The sequence below is a fragment of the Serinus canaria genome, chromosome 1A (genome assembly GCF_022539315.1).
Source record: "Serinus canaria isolate serCan28SL12 chromosome 1A, serCan2020, whole genome shotgun sequence".
In the NCBI taxonomy this organism is placed as follows: domain Eukaryota; kingdom Metazoa; phylum Chordata; class Aves; order Passeriformes; family Fringillidae; genus Serinus; species Serinus canaria.
The window spans coordinates 19,215,484-19,232,250 of record NC_066314.1 but is presented as its reverse complement, the minus strand read 5'-3'; the positions used below and the strand labels follow the sequence as shown (position 1 = coordinate 19,232,250).

At 38.0% G+C, this 16,767-nt stretch overlaps 2 protein-coding genes across 3 annotated transcripts in view; one reads left to right on the top strand and one right to left on the bottom strand.

Annotated features, from left to right (window-relative positions):
* HDAC10 (histone deacetylase 10) overlaps positions 1-16,767 on the top strand; it is a 480,741-nt gene that overhangs the window by 66,577 nt on the left and 397,397 nt on the right. The window lies entirely within an intron of this gene.
* Positions 1-16,767, bottom strand: part of TRABD (TraB domain containing) — a 32,592-nt gene that overhangs the window by 6,030 nt on the left and 9,795 nt on the right. The window contains exons 2-9 of one of the 2 annotated variants that reach the window (XM_030238116.2): positions 14,628-14,690; positions 12,411-12,489; positions 9,577-9,743; positions 8,582-8,722; positions 5,989-6,099; positions 4,466-4,605; positions 3,053-3,225; positions 1,329-1,440 (exon numbers count right to left, since the gene is read on the bottom strand). In XM_030238116.2, coding sequence (XP_030093976.1) covers positions 1,329-1,440; positions 3,053-3,225; positions 4,466-4,605; positions 5,989-6,099; positions 8,582-8,722; positions 9,577-9,743; positions 12,411-12,489; positions 14,628-14,651 — 947 coding nt within the window. In that variant the 5' untranslated portion in view covers positions 14,652-14,690. Of the gene's footprint in view, positions 1-1,328; positions 1,441-3,052; positions 3,226-4,465; positions 4,606-5,988; positions 6,100-8,581; positions 8,723-9,576; positions 9,744-9,880; positions 10,018-12,410; positions 12,490-14,627; positions 14,691-16,767 lie in introns of those variants that run through there. The other variant, XM_018910213.3, reaches the window with a different exon arrangement.

Genomic DNA, 16,767 nt, shown 5'->3' with positions numbered 1-16,767 from the left:
ATGAACACTAAACACACAAAAGAAAGCCCTAACTCTGCTCTGCAACTGCAGTGTAACAGCAGGAAGGGCAAAAAAGTTGAAAGAAAAATAATTTGCAAATGTAGCACTCTTATGAATGCCATTTGCTTCAAATTATTTCAGAAAATGAAGTCAATGCAATATTAATGTCTTGTGAAAGATATTAGAAACTCTTCTGCTCAGTTATGGCACTGGCATGGCAAAGACAATCAATTCAGAGCATAAACTTTGATGAGAAAGACCTTCTATGCAGTTTTGAAGACATGCACTTGGTCTTTGGGCTGTTCAGTTCTGTGTTGTCAATGATGCAACCAACAGCCACCACACAACTATACAGGTTATCTGCAAGGGTGCAGAGGAAAATGGACATCTAGTTTGTGACTCCAGGTGAGGCTTAGTCTTGGAAGATACTTATAAATGGCTAGGCAGAGCTTCTATACTTTGCATTCTTAAATCCAGACAACAAAAGTCCCTCTAAATCATATTTTAGGTGTCTAAATATAACATTTATGTGGATGTCAGTCTTTTCTGGTTTTCAGAGCCTCTGAAGAGATGGGTGAGGTGGTTACAGAAACACAATAAACAGATGTGATAAGGAAAGTGTGAATATATGAAAGACTCCATAATCCTAAAGCCCCACAGACCAATACTACTAGGTTGTATTATAATCTCTCCTGTATTTCTGAAGTCCTGACCTTTGTGGCTTTATGGGATACAGAGTCTGAATGCTTTGGTTCTTCAATTCTGCCTTTTACAAAGCATATAATAGGTACTTTAAAGCAAGAGTTCACGAGATACATGGCTTAAAGCAGCTCATAATTAGTTTGGTATACACATTAAAACAAGTCATTACTTAGACATACACTTAAAATAGGGTACAAGCAACTGTGACACTAAGCTTTCCAGAGCCAGCAGTGTCCTGACAAAACAAAAGCTTTAAATCCAGTGATTTACATTTACCTAAGTTAGACTAAAAGCCTTGCTCTGTTTTCACCATCTTCAACAGCCTTCACTTGAATTTTCATTTTAGAAGACTTGAGGACCAATTAATTTTCTTTTTAGGTAAGGGCATATTCTCATCTCTACTTCCCTCCATATTCAACTATTTATTTTTTTCCTTTGATATTTTCTTTTTCTTTGCTGTCAGCACAATCTGCAAGCATTGCACAGCAAGTCAGCGAGCTGACAGGGCAGGAATGACAGTAGAGATGCTTCTTCAAGCTGCGACAATCAACCAAAAAACTCCAAAGAAACTTCTGGTTTTTAGCAAAAGAAGCTGTTACATCAATATGTAGGAAAGCACATGTTACCTCATTATTTCCTGGATCTTTAGGTCAGAATTCCAGTTCTTTTCAATCCCAGGTACGTGACCCATGCCAACAACACCAACTACAACAGCTGGGATATATTTTCTAGGTTCATCTGAGAAAAGAAATATGAAGAGAAAGGACTTCATAACTGTAAAATAACTAATTTCAAACTATAAAGAAGTAGCCAATGTGTGAGACCACAAAATTGATTTTTTCAAAATATAGGGGCTACCATATATTGAAACCCTGTTGGTGCATACTGATCTCACCTACTGCCTCTTTCATTGAAAGTCTGAAAAAGTCAGCACAGTTTCTAGATTTTCAGGAATCATTTATTTAATAAATAGACCTGGCCAGGGCTCATACTTCAGCCTCAGGTTGACAGGCTCAGCAGATGCAAGCTAAATGAACTTTTTTCCTTCTCTGTGTAGGTCATGTTTCTGTGCTGCTGCTGAGGAACACCCCTGGTCTTTGCTGTCTCTTGAACAGAGAACTTTCTCTGCCACTTTGGACAGTGGCACCTGGCACACAAAGTGTAACAAGATCTGGGCTCACAATCAGAGAACAATGCTTGAGACCACACCTATTCCTCTGAAGCTCTCTGTTAGAGACCTGGCCTCAGCAGCAGCAAACCCAGGCCAGTGACATCCAGCAGTTAGCCAGCAACCATCAGACCAATGCAACATGTGCCAGCTCTCACCCTCACCTCCCATCTACCACCCTTATTTCACAACACCCAAAATATGGTTTCTGGAAGTTTTCCCCAATGAAAAATATAGCACCATGCCACAATAAAAATAACTCACAAAAATTTTCAAAGGAATAATGATCAGGCTGCTTTCCTATGGGGAAAATTCTACATAATACATAAATATAAAATACAAGTTCCACTGTTTTGCTTTAAATATTCACCCTTGATTTTTCCAGAAAAAAAGTAAACATGTGAAGAGCAGCCCACTTCAAAATAGAACAAAACTGTATTGAAAACACTAGAACTATTACACATATTTACCAAAATGGTTTTTCTAAATTTTCTTTTTCTCTTTTTCTCAGTCTATTCTAGAGTTGCTCTAAAGCAGAACTGCAACTACAACAGTTCAGCACTAAAGTGATGACAAACACTACACCTTTTAAAGATATTAAGTAAGAGGTAACACACTTCATTACCCTTATCTATAGGAAGGGCATGCCAATTACATATGGCAGCAGAATACTTCCAAAGATTAGAGAAATACTATTTTTCTATATGCCTACACCTTGCTGAAATAGCAGTCACATATAATTATTACTACCAGATCAAAGTTCCTAGCAGCCCAATTTACAATTATAAAAAAACCTATGAAGAGTACTGAAATTAGAGAATTAACTTATCAAGAAATGAGTCCCTCAGCAGCCAGTGACAACAATGAATTTGGTGAGATAACGGGATGAGCGGGATAGACAACTGCCCCTTACTGTGCTGTCATACCAGATCCCTGCCTTTTGAAATGGTTGGCTGGCTAATTAGTACTTACCAGTTTTAAATAGCACAATGAGAAAAGGAACATAATTTAGAGTCTACTGCTCTAGGTGGTTTCAACAGAAGAGAAATACCCCTTTTAAATTTTTTTAAGCATTGTATCTTATGTGACATGTGGCATTCATGAACTGAACATCCCAGATTTCCTAAGAACTGAACTTTGGACCAGTACACAAAGAACACCTTGCTGCTTTAAAACAATTACTTTCTGAAGCTCGAGGTAGTTCTATCTGCTTTGCTGCTTGCTTCAGCATGTAGGTCAAGTAAATATCTCGTTCGGAGACAATCGTTCGATGAAGGTCAGGGAATTCTCCAATCATTTCTGCCATCATCTGTTCCAGTAAATCCTTCTGTTTGCATTTCTCCACATCATCTTTACTGAAAGAAAGGGAAGTTTTCTCAGTATCTGTTATGCTTTTAAAGGTCAACACAGACAAACCGAGGAATAAAAACAATTGGGCGTTACACCTAAACACAGTCTGCAGTTCTCTTCCCCCAGTTTTCCTCTCCAGAAGGAAAATAAATCTCCATAAACCTGTAAAACTTGTTACCTAACAATGCCTCTGCAGTGAAGGAAAGGGAAAGAAAAGAGGTCACTTGCCTTTAGCCAGTTCAACTGGATTTTCTCCTTTCCCACCTTAAAAGCTGGCAACTCAAGTCAGCAAAACCACTAGGGTTTCAAAGGCAGGAGTTACCATGGTGCCCCATTGTCAGTGTGCATTAATAAGCTTAGAAGAGCCTACACACAGCACTTCTGAGGAAGCAGATCTGATCACTGAACACACAGAGACTCTACTTAAGGAACAAAGAAGGCACACTGTAATGCACAGTATTGCTAATCACAGGTCTTTAGCAGGGATGTCAAAGTTATAAACCAATTTGCAGAATAGAAAAATAGCAAACAGGCAGGAAATGCAAAACAAGAACTGCAGGAGTAAATGTAATGGGCTTTTATTCTTTTCATAGATACTATAAACCCTTCTGTTAGCACCCCTAGCTGTGGGTCATAGCTTGTGGCAATGAAATTATCTGGTTTGGCATCACTGTCTATCAAAGAATGATGTCAAACAGGCTTCCTTTAGTTTCCAAGATGAAAAGAACACTGCAAATGTCAGCAGGGCAAGCTAAAGGAGAAATGCTAGCTTTCAGTAGACCCAGAAACATCAACAGACTGACAATTTTGATGTAGAATTACTTCATTTTTCATGGAATCTCATGTTGATGGCTAGATGTGGAACTCTTTAAGAACATACAAATTATTGTACTGAGGCCTTTACTCTCTCTTATTTACAATATTCCCACACAGTAGTGGAAAAGATTTCATTTTCTGCATAAAAATAATAAAATAATAAAGAAATTTTTAAAGTATACTAGGAATTCTTCAGCATCTAATCTTACACTTCACCTGGAAGTAATGCATTGAAAGACAAAGGAAGACCTGACAAGATAGGAAAGACAGCTTTCACTTCAAAAATAGATATTACTGCAGGACAGATATTCATCCTTCTCACTAACTTCAAATTTCATTGCATCAGGTGGGTACCCTCATACTGAAGTCAAACTGAAGAATTGAATAATCCACCCCAAACATAAAACATATGGGGTTGCTTATTCATACCTGATGGGGTCAGATAAGAAGCAAAGGCCCCAAGCAAGCTTCACTTTTTGCCAGAAGGAAAGTGCAGCAATTGCTCTCTTAAATGTAACAGGGATGGGCCGGTCACCAAGGTGGAATTTACAGAAAGGTACTTTACTGGCCTGAAAGGGAAGATACAAATAACTAGTCAGCATTTCATACTGCAGCACAGCACATTCTAATTCATGAACTGTAAGGATTTACTGTGTTATACAAGGTATCTTAAAGAGCAAGATATTTCATGCTTCAACATAAAAAATATTTTGGCTTTGCAATAAGTAAAATTTACAAAATACTAATAAATTACTTCATCAAGGAATAAATCCACAGTGCAGTTGGCATTCCATTAAATTGTAATGCCACACCCTTGAGGTTACTTGTACTGAAGTACAAAGCTTCTGAATATTACTACATAAGGTGACAATAGGGCTCAATATCTATCTGGGCCTGAATAAAGTCTGAGGTGAACCATCATTGGTGTCATCATTTTGCTTTCACCTAGTGTTTGTCAGGATAATCAACCTTACAGCTGGTCATGGTAAAAGATATTAAAGAAGTGCTGATGAGACAATAACTGATGCCAGATACCACATGATAATGTGAGACTTGGCTGTAGCTCACACTGACACATTTTAGCATAGTATAGAATTTCTAGAAAATTCTTTACTATGGATAGTTGTTTAAAAATTTCCAGCAATCACTTTAGAATAGGACAGAGCTAATTTTTCTTTCCTGCTTAAAATGGGAAACACTTAAAATGTTTCATTCTGGTCTAGAATGCTCAAGAAAGTAAACCTTGAAAAAGTTTTCTTTTTATTAAGGATAAATATAGCAAATGATTCCAGATTATATATCAGCAATGTCTCTCAGATTTCCTTACTAGTGCATAATTTACATAAAAATAAGCAAGATACATTCTGCAAGATGAATGCATATACAGAAAATAGTGTCCCAGTATTTCCAGACAAAAAAATTAAGAGTAGTGTACACCATGGCTACTATTTAACTCCAGTATCACTGCTGGCAGTAGTACAAAAGTTGACATTAAAAGACCATACAGGACCAACAGATCAGTCAGATATTTGACTTCCCCAATCTTTATAGATGAATGGAGCATGTCAGATCTCAATCCTTAAGAGCTGGTTTTCACAGCCTGAAATCCTGACACCACCAACAATGGGACCAAGATCAATATTGCAAATTCAAAAATAATTATTTAAAAGAAACTAAATTATTAATGAAAACAAACGTCTTCAGAATTATCATCAGGAAAAAGCCTTATTTGAAGAATTTTTTGAATTGCTTTCCTACCACTTATGTCTACAAATCTTTGTACCTTAAGGTACAGTTTGAATTTGAAAATGATTTTTACTACTTCATTGGCTTCAGCAGAGGTATGGCCAGAGTGCTCTTTTCTAGGCAATAGCAAAATGGTTTTATTGAGTTCAACTCTGGAAGCACAAGGCCAGTAATCTGACCTCAGAAAAGCCATTTCAACTTCGCACCTCTTTGAAAGCCTCCCTGAATTCTCCTCCTGGGGCCATTCCCAGCTGTTCTGTGATGTGAGCAGAAACCTTCAGAAGCAGCATTTGCATCAATCCAGACATAACTCCGTTCTGGCAGAAGGAGAAAAACATGTGAAAAAACAGGCTGAAGAATGCACTGTTCACAGAAATGAAAAAAACATTAATTATTTTAATGAAGAAACAGCACTGAATCTACATTTTGGAGCCAATTCATTGATCAATACAGCCCATATATCAGTTTTTAATCAGTTTACCTCACTGTGGGCCCAAAGTATTCTGCCCTTCAACAAAAATGTACAACAGGTTAAGAAAATAAAGAAAGATAGCCAGATTTATTTCAGTCTGTACTTACTCTGTGTGCTTGAAGCAAGTGTCTGAATAACTTAATGGTTAAACAGTTCTGTGGTATGGACACAGAAGGGATAGTGGAAGTAGAAAGCCAGGGAGAAGGTAAGAAAAAACCTGTCTGATCAGTTTGGTTTGAGCCAACTGTTACTGCACATCTCCAGGTTATCCACATTTGAGCCAGATACCAGTCTGCACCATGGTGCTTTGATTAATGGAAAGCAAATGGGTGCTTCTCTGCAAACAACTGTAAGGGTCTTGAAATTCAAGGAAGAGCTAAAGGAAGTCTGGTTTTAACCTGAAGCAGTTACTTGATAAGCTGTGGATGCCAGTGATCCATTGCAAATATGTATGTTTCATGTCTACATTCTGCTCAACTTCCAGCTTCAATTAAGAGCAATGAAATCCAATTTCAGTACTTAATATTTAATGTGATTATAAAAGGACACCATTTGGGCTTTTTTTCCTCATTTCTAAACTTAAGGATGAAAGTTGAAAGCAGCTTTGAATTTTAGTGTAGCTTTTGGGCCCGTCTCATTTCAATAAGAGGAGGCAACTAAGGCATAACTGAGCAACTTATCAACTGGTCTGATGTTTATCAGAGAAAAACAAAGACACTATAATTTGGCATGAGACAGTTGGACTGTTCTTCCTGGTTTTCCCTATATAATCTATACTGTTAGTGATTCAAAGGGGAAAGGTCAGGGAATTTTTTGATTGAGACCACAGATAGAGAAATAGGTTCTTTAAAAGGCCCAATGTTCAAATTTTATTATTTGCATTATTCCTGCAAATAATGTAAAGGAGACTAATACTGAGCTATAAGAATAGGAAGGATTCTTGCAGCATTCTCTGGCTTTGGAGCCAATAGAGACTGTGTTTTCTACTGCCTGCAAGCAAGATCACTTCAAGCCCTGGTAGGAAATGGTAACTGCAAAGTTGCCAACATGACTTTACATCACAGAAGAAAAAAAAGTCTGCTATTTTGTTTTCATTGTCCTTTTCCTCTTAACACAACACCAACTGTCGCATTTAGCTTTGATATTTAAAAAAAGTTTCTGTGCCTGTTCACAAAGTCAGAAGACCCCCAGCTATGCTGTTCCAGTTGTTTTGAATGGCATTTTGGCTACATGCATCAGAATAACCCACTTTACCTAAGATAAACAGATAGATGCAACAATTCATGCAAGATGCAAGTGTTTTGCAGTGTCTTTTCCTTTGACAGGGCATAAACAAAGAAAACAGGAAAGATGCATTATTGCCTCCCTCAGCTAGTCAGAAAGCCAGCTCTGAGACCCTTTGTGTGAGCACACACACTGCATAGCCCTGAGCCACTGCAAGGGCTTATGCATGCATGCAAATTGTATTCCTCTGCGGGGAGGGTACAGTCCTGGAAACTCCCCAATTACATCAATAAAGCAATTCCAATATACAGTTACCACACAATCAAAATAACAATCTACAAACTTCTTCATCCAACTGGACACAGAAACTCTTTACTATTGACCAAGCACTGTCATTCTAATCAAGTGTCTTGTCATTTTTTAAGTCAACTTTGTGTCGTTGCACTGTGCTGAGCTTAAAATCACTCAAATACAAGATAGCTAACTGGAACTGAAAAAATACAGGATTTTTTTTTTTTTTTGCACACAAATCCAGACATGTCCACATCAAACTGCCAGAGTAGTTATAATGTGAAGAGAATCCCACACGTTTTAGCCCAAATTTTTCAGAATCCCCCTCGAGGGCTTACTGTCAATTAGAAACTACTCCAAAGACAAGTGGATAGGTAGGAATTAAAGAGCAACACACTAGATTGAAGAAGGAATGCAGCTAAACAGAAAATACCAAAATTAAGTGCTGTTTAATAGTTGTGATACAGATGCAGATTGCAGGAATAATAATCACATTTAAATATATTAGCAGAGCATTACAATTGCAAAGTTAGACTTGTGTCCTGCAAATGCAGGTGCTGTTAAATGCAGCTGTTAAATGCAGCAGGATTCTTGTCAAGGTCAATAATTTGCCCAACCCCATTGGGAAAAAAAAGTCCTCAATGCTCCATCTGAAAACAGAAATAACACTCAAACTTAGCTTTGCCACTGTAATAGTACTCTCACCTACATCAACAGTATTAGGTTCCCAGCTCGTGGGAACACTGGTTTTGATTGCAATCTGACAAATTGTTCTTAAAAGAAACCTTTAATTCTCACTGTAGGAATCATACCTGTTTTATAGCTTGTTGAAGTTTTTCCAGATTTATTTCTTTGGCTTCTTTTAGTAATGTCTTTTCATCCATCTTTAACATAGATACTCTGTACTGGCACAGTTCCACCACAACTACATCAGGCTGCACTTCTTGTATTGTCTGAAAAAGATTAATTTATTTATACTGCTTTAGAAAGGAATAAACAAAAATGGAGCCAATACCAACATTTTAAGGAGAGAAAGGACCTTAAAATCACATTCCAATAATAATTTTCAATTAAAACCCAGTAGAATCGCAAATAAGAGCTCTCCAAACAACTATGCATTGACAAAAATATTAAGGAAGGTGACAGCAAAATGTCTTAGTTACTGGATGCTTTGGGAGAGGATAATGGTGAACATACTGTGCTGGAGAGGGGAGCAGGGAAGAAACACTTCATGTTAAACTTTTCACATTCACAAAATTAATTTGACTGTTCTCTGTGGTACTTTCCCATCTGAGTTAGAATACACTTTATGCCAGAACTGTCAACCCTGCAACCCTGGTTCTTACAAGATTCCTCCACCTCCGGAATAAAGGCAGCCTGAACTGCAGAATTTGCAGGAGGTACAATATGAAATAGCTTCTACTTGCACTAGGGCTTCAGACCTATTTGCAGCTTGAGAATGGAATCCAAGTGTTATGCAGGATGGTTTTACAGCCAAATACTGTCCAGGCAATGTAAGCTTCACTAGTGAGATTTCTACTTTCAACACTGATGCTTTATCTGCCTTTTTTATTGAAGGGCAAATAAAAATATTTGAGCTGGTAGACCAATGTATTGCATCAAAAATAATTACTGTAACATATCTACTTCTCATCCCATAGTGCTGTTAGCCCTCCAACAGCCAATCAGAAAAAAACAGAGCCTGAAGGTTACAGCACAGAACAAGTCAGAGAGATGGACTTCATTCTACTTAGTGCTAAATTGAAACATTATAAAGATGCTGCTGAAGCTCACACTGAGTATTTACCTTTACTACATCCTTTTTGCTGCTGTCACTGAAGTGGGCTGTTCCAACCACATATACTTTAGAACCATCCTCAGTATTAAGCTCAGTCACAGTGCTTGGTAAAGCAGGCCTTTTCTGCCTCTTCTTCAGCTTCATCTCCAGGAGAATTTTAAATGCATCTGCATCAGCTATAAACGCAAAGAAAAATAGAAAAGAAAAGCACCCATGATATAAAGTGCAGGTAAGTAGAGACAGAAAATAAAAATGTCGCCACTAAACAGCAGAGCAGAGCTAAAAGGCCATTGATTTACCACTGTAATCTTACATTCAATTCTGAAGCTACATCATTGAGAGTGCCATCACTGGAGAGGCTGCCTCCAAGCATGGGTCTCAGTCCAGGTTTCCTACCCTGTGGACACTGGGACAGGTTGTCCACGCAGTTCAGTAAGGGAAAGAGAGAAGCTGTGTGGCAGGTGAGGTGGACAGAGAAGCAAAGAATACTTAGAAAAGGTATACACTAAATTAGAGAAAAAGAAAAAAAAAAGCATTTTTAAAATTCTAAACCCAAAGTGTTCCATTTTGGGATTGTTATCTATATAAACGATAGCAACACATGGACACTGGTGTGAATACGATGGCAAAGTCACCTCCACATATTGGCACACACAGGATGACTACAGTAACAACCTTAGCCTTTTCTGTGATAAACACACCAGGGATCAGTACACAAAGGAAAATTAAACCTCAAGAGGTATTTATTTAGGTCAGGAATCCAATCATTCTTCCCTAGATTCAACAACTATTTAAGATCAAAATGGTACAAAGTGAGTTTAGCTCCTCTATGTCAAGCTTCCTGTATGGAAAACAGGAGTATCTATCAGCTTTGTCACAGATGCTCATTGCCAGGTAGCTTCATTGACTGAGACAGAGAAGCTTTAACACTATATCAATGAGAAATTAAAGATGTTTTGAATGAGTCATCTTAAAGCTGTAATGCATCTTAGGAAAAAAAAGTATTAAGCAGGAAAGCAGAGTTTTGTTTCCAACCAACTCTCTTTCTCTGGCAAGCTGCTGTACAAGTTAGCAGAAGTCACAAGTGGTCTCCAGAAGCCTGGAATAGGATCATAAGCCCAGGGGAACAAAAAAAAAAAAAAAAAAAAAAAAAAAAAAAAACAAAAAAAAAAAAGATTAGTGAACAGTTTCTAGGCAGGATGTCAAAGATGCAGATAAATTATAGCCTCCTACCGCATATTGATTTTATGAATCTGGTTTAGCTGTGTGGCTCTGGCCCCAGCTGTGTTCCACAAATATTAATCTTGTAAGACTTTCTGTTAAAAAAAAAACAACCCCAAACCGAAACCAACCAAACAAGAATCCCACCAAATTAAAAGCAAACCAACCAAACAAAAGAGAAAACCCAAACCAAAAAACCAAAGCAACCGTACAACATCCTTCTTAGCATTTGAGCAACCTGCTACTTCATGGTCAATACCCAAGAACAAGGTGTGCTGCAATCAGTACTGTCTGAGCTATGGCATTGTTGCTGCCAAAACAGATGGTGATGCTGAGGAGGAAGTAAGAAACACATGACTGAAAAACGAAGTAGAAGTAAGGCTGTTGCATTTGTAGCACTCTCAGCCACAGAATTATAAAAGCAGCCATAGCAGATGAACAAAAACCCACCTAAGCAAATATCCCACCTCCCACTATGGTCAAAAGTAGATGCCTAATGGAGAACATAATACATGGGGAAGTGTGTTTAATACCTGTCTCAAATACTTTCCTAGCCTAAAGCCATTTATGATTCAGATTCCCCCAAATAGAAGTGGTTTCAACATATTTGGTAACCCTTAAAGAGTGTAATTTCTATTTACTTTTCAAGCTTCCACCTCACACATATACTCAGTACTGGACTGAATAATGTTTCACGTGAAAAAAAAATGTGGCAGTGGTACGGCACCAGATGTTATAATTTAAGGACACAATTAAGGAAAGCATTCTCAGGAGCAACTATGGTCTTTATTGAACCAACTTCTATATCTGGAAAAAAAGTCACATAAAAAATTAATCAGCTTCTATAGGTCTGCATAGCTTTAGTCAAGGCTCTGTTTGCTCGCATGAAAGCTGAGATCCCCAAGAATTATTCAGCAGTGTTATTGTTACAAACTAATTTTCCCTGAGGTGCTTCAGAGCCTATTATTTGCCAGAAAGCACAATCTGAATGCTCCTATTGTTACAAATGAGCACCAGATACACTAATATCATAACAGTGTATCAATACAGATAAGGTAAATCCTAAGAAGACTTTGTTTTTTCCTCTTGAGAAAGAAATGCCTGACATTATCTGATCTTGCCAATAACAGGAGAGAAAAGATACTCTTCCTGGGCTTCACAAGACAGTTTTGGTTGGAATACTTCTATTGCCACATTCTGCAGGCTTGCCAAAACATTATCATGCTAGCATGGGCAAAGCTTTCCATTTGGGACAACTCATCACCATCATATCACTAGATGCCAGACTGTCAAAGCAAACATATACTCATGCATCACTGGCTTAGAAAGCAATAGCTAAGCTTAAAACAATAGCTGAGTATATCTATTAAATCTAAAAATATTCACTCTTGTAAGTATGGGATCAGCAAACTGACAATCTATATGTCATTGCTCTTTCTAAATTTGATTTACACAACTGGGCCTTGAAACAAATCAAGAACAGATTAAATCAGCTATGACTTCATTAGCATCTCCTTTTTTTGCCAAGAGCCCTGTCATTTTTAGGTAAGGAAAAGGCAAGGACATTTAGTTGAATACCCCTTCCAGAATAATCACCCTCCCCAGTCCAACCAGAAACATACAGATATTTTGCGATATACTTGACGTTCCCTTTGGGCCATCTTCTGGTGCATCAGAGGACGACATGGGATCTGCAGCAGCCTGTATGAAACAAATTCAAAAGGAAGCTGGGAATTATAATGAAATGTTTCAATAAATCCTTCCTATTGTGAGTTTATCTAATTTCATCCTACCAATAATATTCAAGCAAGTAAATAATTTAAGCAGTGTCACAGTTCAAAACATCTGTGATTTTACAACTATTTTTTCCTAGCTGCCTGAGTATGAGATAGAACATCTTAAAAATGGACTACTTCATGCCTATTTTAAGAGATAATATTTATACCTGACGGAGTTTTAAAATAAATGGGATTCTGGACAAAAAGAACAAATTTATCTCTAACACTACTACAGTACTACAGCTACTACAGCACTTTGTGTTGAAAACTAAAATGCGCACTGATTATTTTATACCATTTGATTCTACCAGTCAGCATTAGTCTGTCAGGAGTCTGACAAAGTTAATCAGTACTCACAAGACTAAACACATCCATTCTAGAAGAGTCAGGCCAAGTATTTGTTGGAATAAGGCAATTGCACAATATGCACATCAAATCTTACAAAGTTCATGCACATGTTGACTTTATACATATCAGAAATCAAAGACACGAGGCACCTGCAGAGTTCTGCTCTCTAAAGGAACAGAAGGCAATTGAAAAGATTCACAAAGACGACTCTTCGATATTATCCCTAGAAATATGTGATACAGGTCTTTGACTAAAAAAAACCTTTCTTATTTTTAATTAAACAGCAAGTTTTAAAACCAATACATAGAATTTAAATAATTCCAGTCAACCAGCCAATGTCATTCAAGCCAGAGAGGCAGAGTTAGTGCAGAAAAGACTCAGGAGTAAGGGAAAGCTGAATTATAAACTACTTTTAGGCAACTACCTTAATTCAAAGTTTAATCAGGATAACTACTGGAAGAATTTGGAATTTCTGAACAACATTAAGTCAAAAAGTTAGAGATGAGATGAGAACCCATCATCATTTAAGTTCTTTCCAAAGGAAATAAAATATTAATGAGTCAGCAAGCAGGCAGCCAACCTCTCCTGATGGATGTCAGCTTTTTAGCTAAAATGATTGGTTTATGTTTACTTTGTACTTAACCTGGTAAGGTTTAAAGCAAGGCTGTACAAAGCATATCCAAATGCTAAGAGCTTCCTATAAGAGTAATTATTTTCTTCTTGCATTCCATAATGCCAAACAGGAATTTTGAGAAAATAAATCCTGAGTCTTACCGTGGCCCCACTGAAGGCAAGGAAAAATTTATGATACATTTCATGGACTAAACTCAAAACATAAAACAGCTTTATAGTGCAAAGTTTAAAATAGTCACAGCAACACATCATCCTTTCACTACAAAGCAGAAGTCTGTTCATTGACAACTGCAAACTGCAATTACACTGCAAATTGCAATTACATTCACAAATCTAATTTAACACCAGCTCAGCTTTTGATCACAACATATGGCTTGACTACTGCTTGCATACATTAAGTCTAGTCACAAAAATATTTTGGAAAAATTTATCCATCTGTAACATATGGAATTAATCCTATCACTTATGCTGGCTTTGTCATCACAACATCACAACACTGCAATGAAAACAGCACTAAGCCACCATGTTAGGAATCTGTTGTTCTTTTTTTTTCATTAACAAGACAAAAGAACTGATGTTCTTGTACTTCATAGGATAAAAATTTCCTGAGCTTCACTGATTACACCAGAAAAAGGTTTTGAGATACATGGATATGAAAGAAGAAAAGGAACAGAAAGGATAGAAAAATCATCTCAGTTTAATTTGTGAAGGAACTTCAGCCATGAGATTATTCGTATATAATCAATTTCTGTAATTAACTCACAAAACCTTTTTTCCTCCTAAAGGTTTAATCTCACAGGTTAAGCTATTTTATGCAATTCCTCAATTGCAAATAGAATAATAGAAAAGACCCATTTTAGATTTTGCAACTGGATGGAAAGAGAACCTGAAAAGAACCTAAATGTATCAAGAAAAATAGCACTCAGCTCTCCATCTCCATTTTAAAAGGGGTTTCACACCAGCATTCTCAGCCCTAAGACTTTGCAGAACTTGCCCAAAAATAAGCAGAAGAACCTGGCTGATTCACTCTTGACCTTCCCTGCGATTGTACTGAGATACAACTTAATCTCCAAGCCCTACCTCTTGCTGTTGCTCCTTTTGCATTCCTGCAGCGTAGGCTTATTTTCACCAACCACACAAGAACTGCAAGAAGTAAAAACAAATGGGAGAGAATTAAAAATTATTTGCATAACCCAGAATATTTTCTCAAGAACTGTCCAGGGAAAAAAAAATATATATGCATCTCTACAGTCTCTAATAAAGGTTGAGTAATAAAAGCAGCAAAGTGAAGAGGCACAAATGTCACCTCTTCAACTCTACTGCCATTAAGAGAACCAGAACAAACCAACAGCAACTCCCCCAGGTAAAACCAGCCTGTTTCAGTATGGTTCTTGAGGTGGCTCAAGCCAGAGAACAGTTTCTGCAACAGCAAAAGTCTTGCTCAACTTAGTAGCTCTGTCTAGTTTGTATCAACTACATTAAGACAGTTTTTAGGCAGATTCTAGGAATCATCTATATTTCTAGTATTTTACTGCTGCACAGAATATGAGAGCAGTCATAATCTTAACATTCAACTAGAGTCAAAAATGTTGTTTTATCTGCGTCATGTGACCACATATATTTATAAATGTGTCAGTTAGAAGATCAGTCAGCTAGTATCTGTGTGACAAACCCATGAAAGTAGGTTTTCAATCCCTTACTGAATGGTCTCCATGCTTTAGTTTAACAATAGGGATGAAGGAATCTTAAAAGTCCAAAGTTCCCCCTGATGCTGGCAGAGTGCTGTGATTGGACTTGGGCGGTGCTCTGAGGCGATTACACAAGACACTGAATGCATGACCAGTGCTCATTCTGCTTACTCTCACTGGCATCTACTAATACTAAAGCACTCTAAGAAAGTGCTGCTTCTTTACCACAGCATTTTGTGCTACTTCCATTTGAGCTATTTCACAGTACATGTGATCGGTGTTTTATTTTATTAAATAAAGAGAGAGCAATCCTGAACAACTTAATCATGGAATACATATGCAGTCCTGCTCTGAGGAGTGGACAGACAAGTCTGGCTCCTGTCCTATGGTCAGATGAGGATGGAGAAAAGCTGGCTGGCATGTGGGTGACAGCATACTTCAGCACACAAATGTGATGGCAAGCCTCCCCCTTCCCCAAATACAGAAGTCTCCTGCAGTTGGATCAGTGCTCTGCATTCTGGTTTCTAGAAAGCCATTTTACTTTCTAGCTTTGCTTAAAATAAGTTTCTTTAAAAGAGGATTTGCCTGGGCAGTATGAAGCAAGGGAGTGTAATTCTGTCCACTGGCACATCTCCCACCATGCAGCAGAGGGATTTCAGGATTTTGCGCCTTCTCACTGTCCACTGCTCGTGGTCGGCCAGCAAATCTGAGATCACAGCTGCAGGCTGGGCAAGAAAAAAGCGGAGTGGCCAAAATCCTGGCTTCAGCATGGTCTCTAGAGCAAAATCTCCATGAAACCCAACAGATTCCTACAGCTTGAGCTGGCAACAGCTACAGACACAACTCCTGAGCTGCGAGGCCAATACCTCACTAAACAAAACAAAAAAATACACACTGCACACAGTCCAAAAAGTTCATTAAAACAAATGATTCAAAAACATGCAAGAAGTCTGCACAGGCAACATAAGCACTCCAGTGGTTGTGCTACAAGGCACAATTTTAAAACCAGGACCTTCCTGCCTTCTAAGGAGTCAAGTCAAGGAAATCTGGATGTCAGAGTAAGCTGAAATAGCAGGTGAAGTTGAACTGCTCTTCTGCTTTAGTAATACCCCAGTTTACAATCGTGGACAGATCTAAAGCAGTACAGCAGAAATAAAGCCCTGCCTTGACACCTGCAACCTGAGTGGGACTCAGCAGCCCACAGACACCTCACTCAAGACAGTCCCTCAGTTTTGTGGGGTTAAGTAAACTCGGCGCCTCTTTTTAGCCTGTCCTGTCTCTGATAGACTGGCTTAACTACTTGTTGACTTAGTAAACCACAGTGGAAAGCAGGCTCAGTTTAAAAAAAACACCACTTTTCCCCCGCCACTCTACCAAGGCATTTTTAGTTCAGATGATTAAACAGCTGCAGGAAGAACTGCAGCACCAAAACTTGAGGAACAGCATGAAGCAGAGATGCTGAAACCAACTGCCCTCTGAGAAAATACTTGTTTAACTACAGCATCACTCAGAGTGTACCAATACTCTGATGC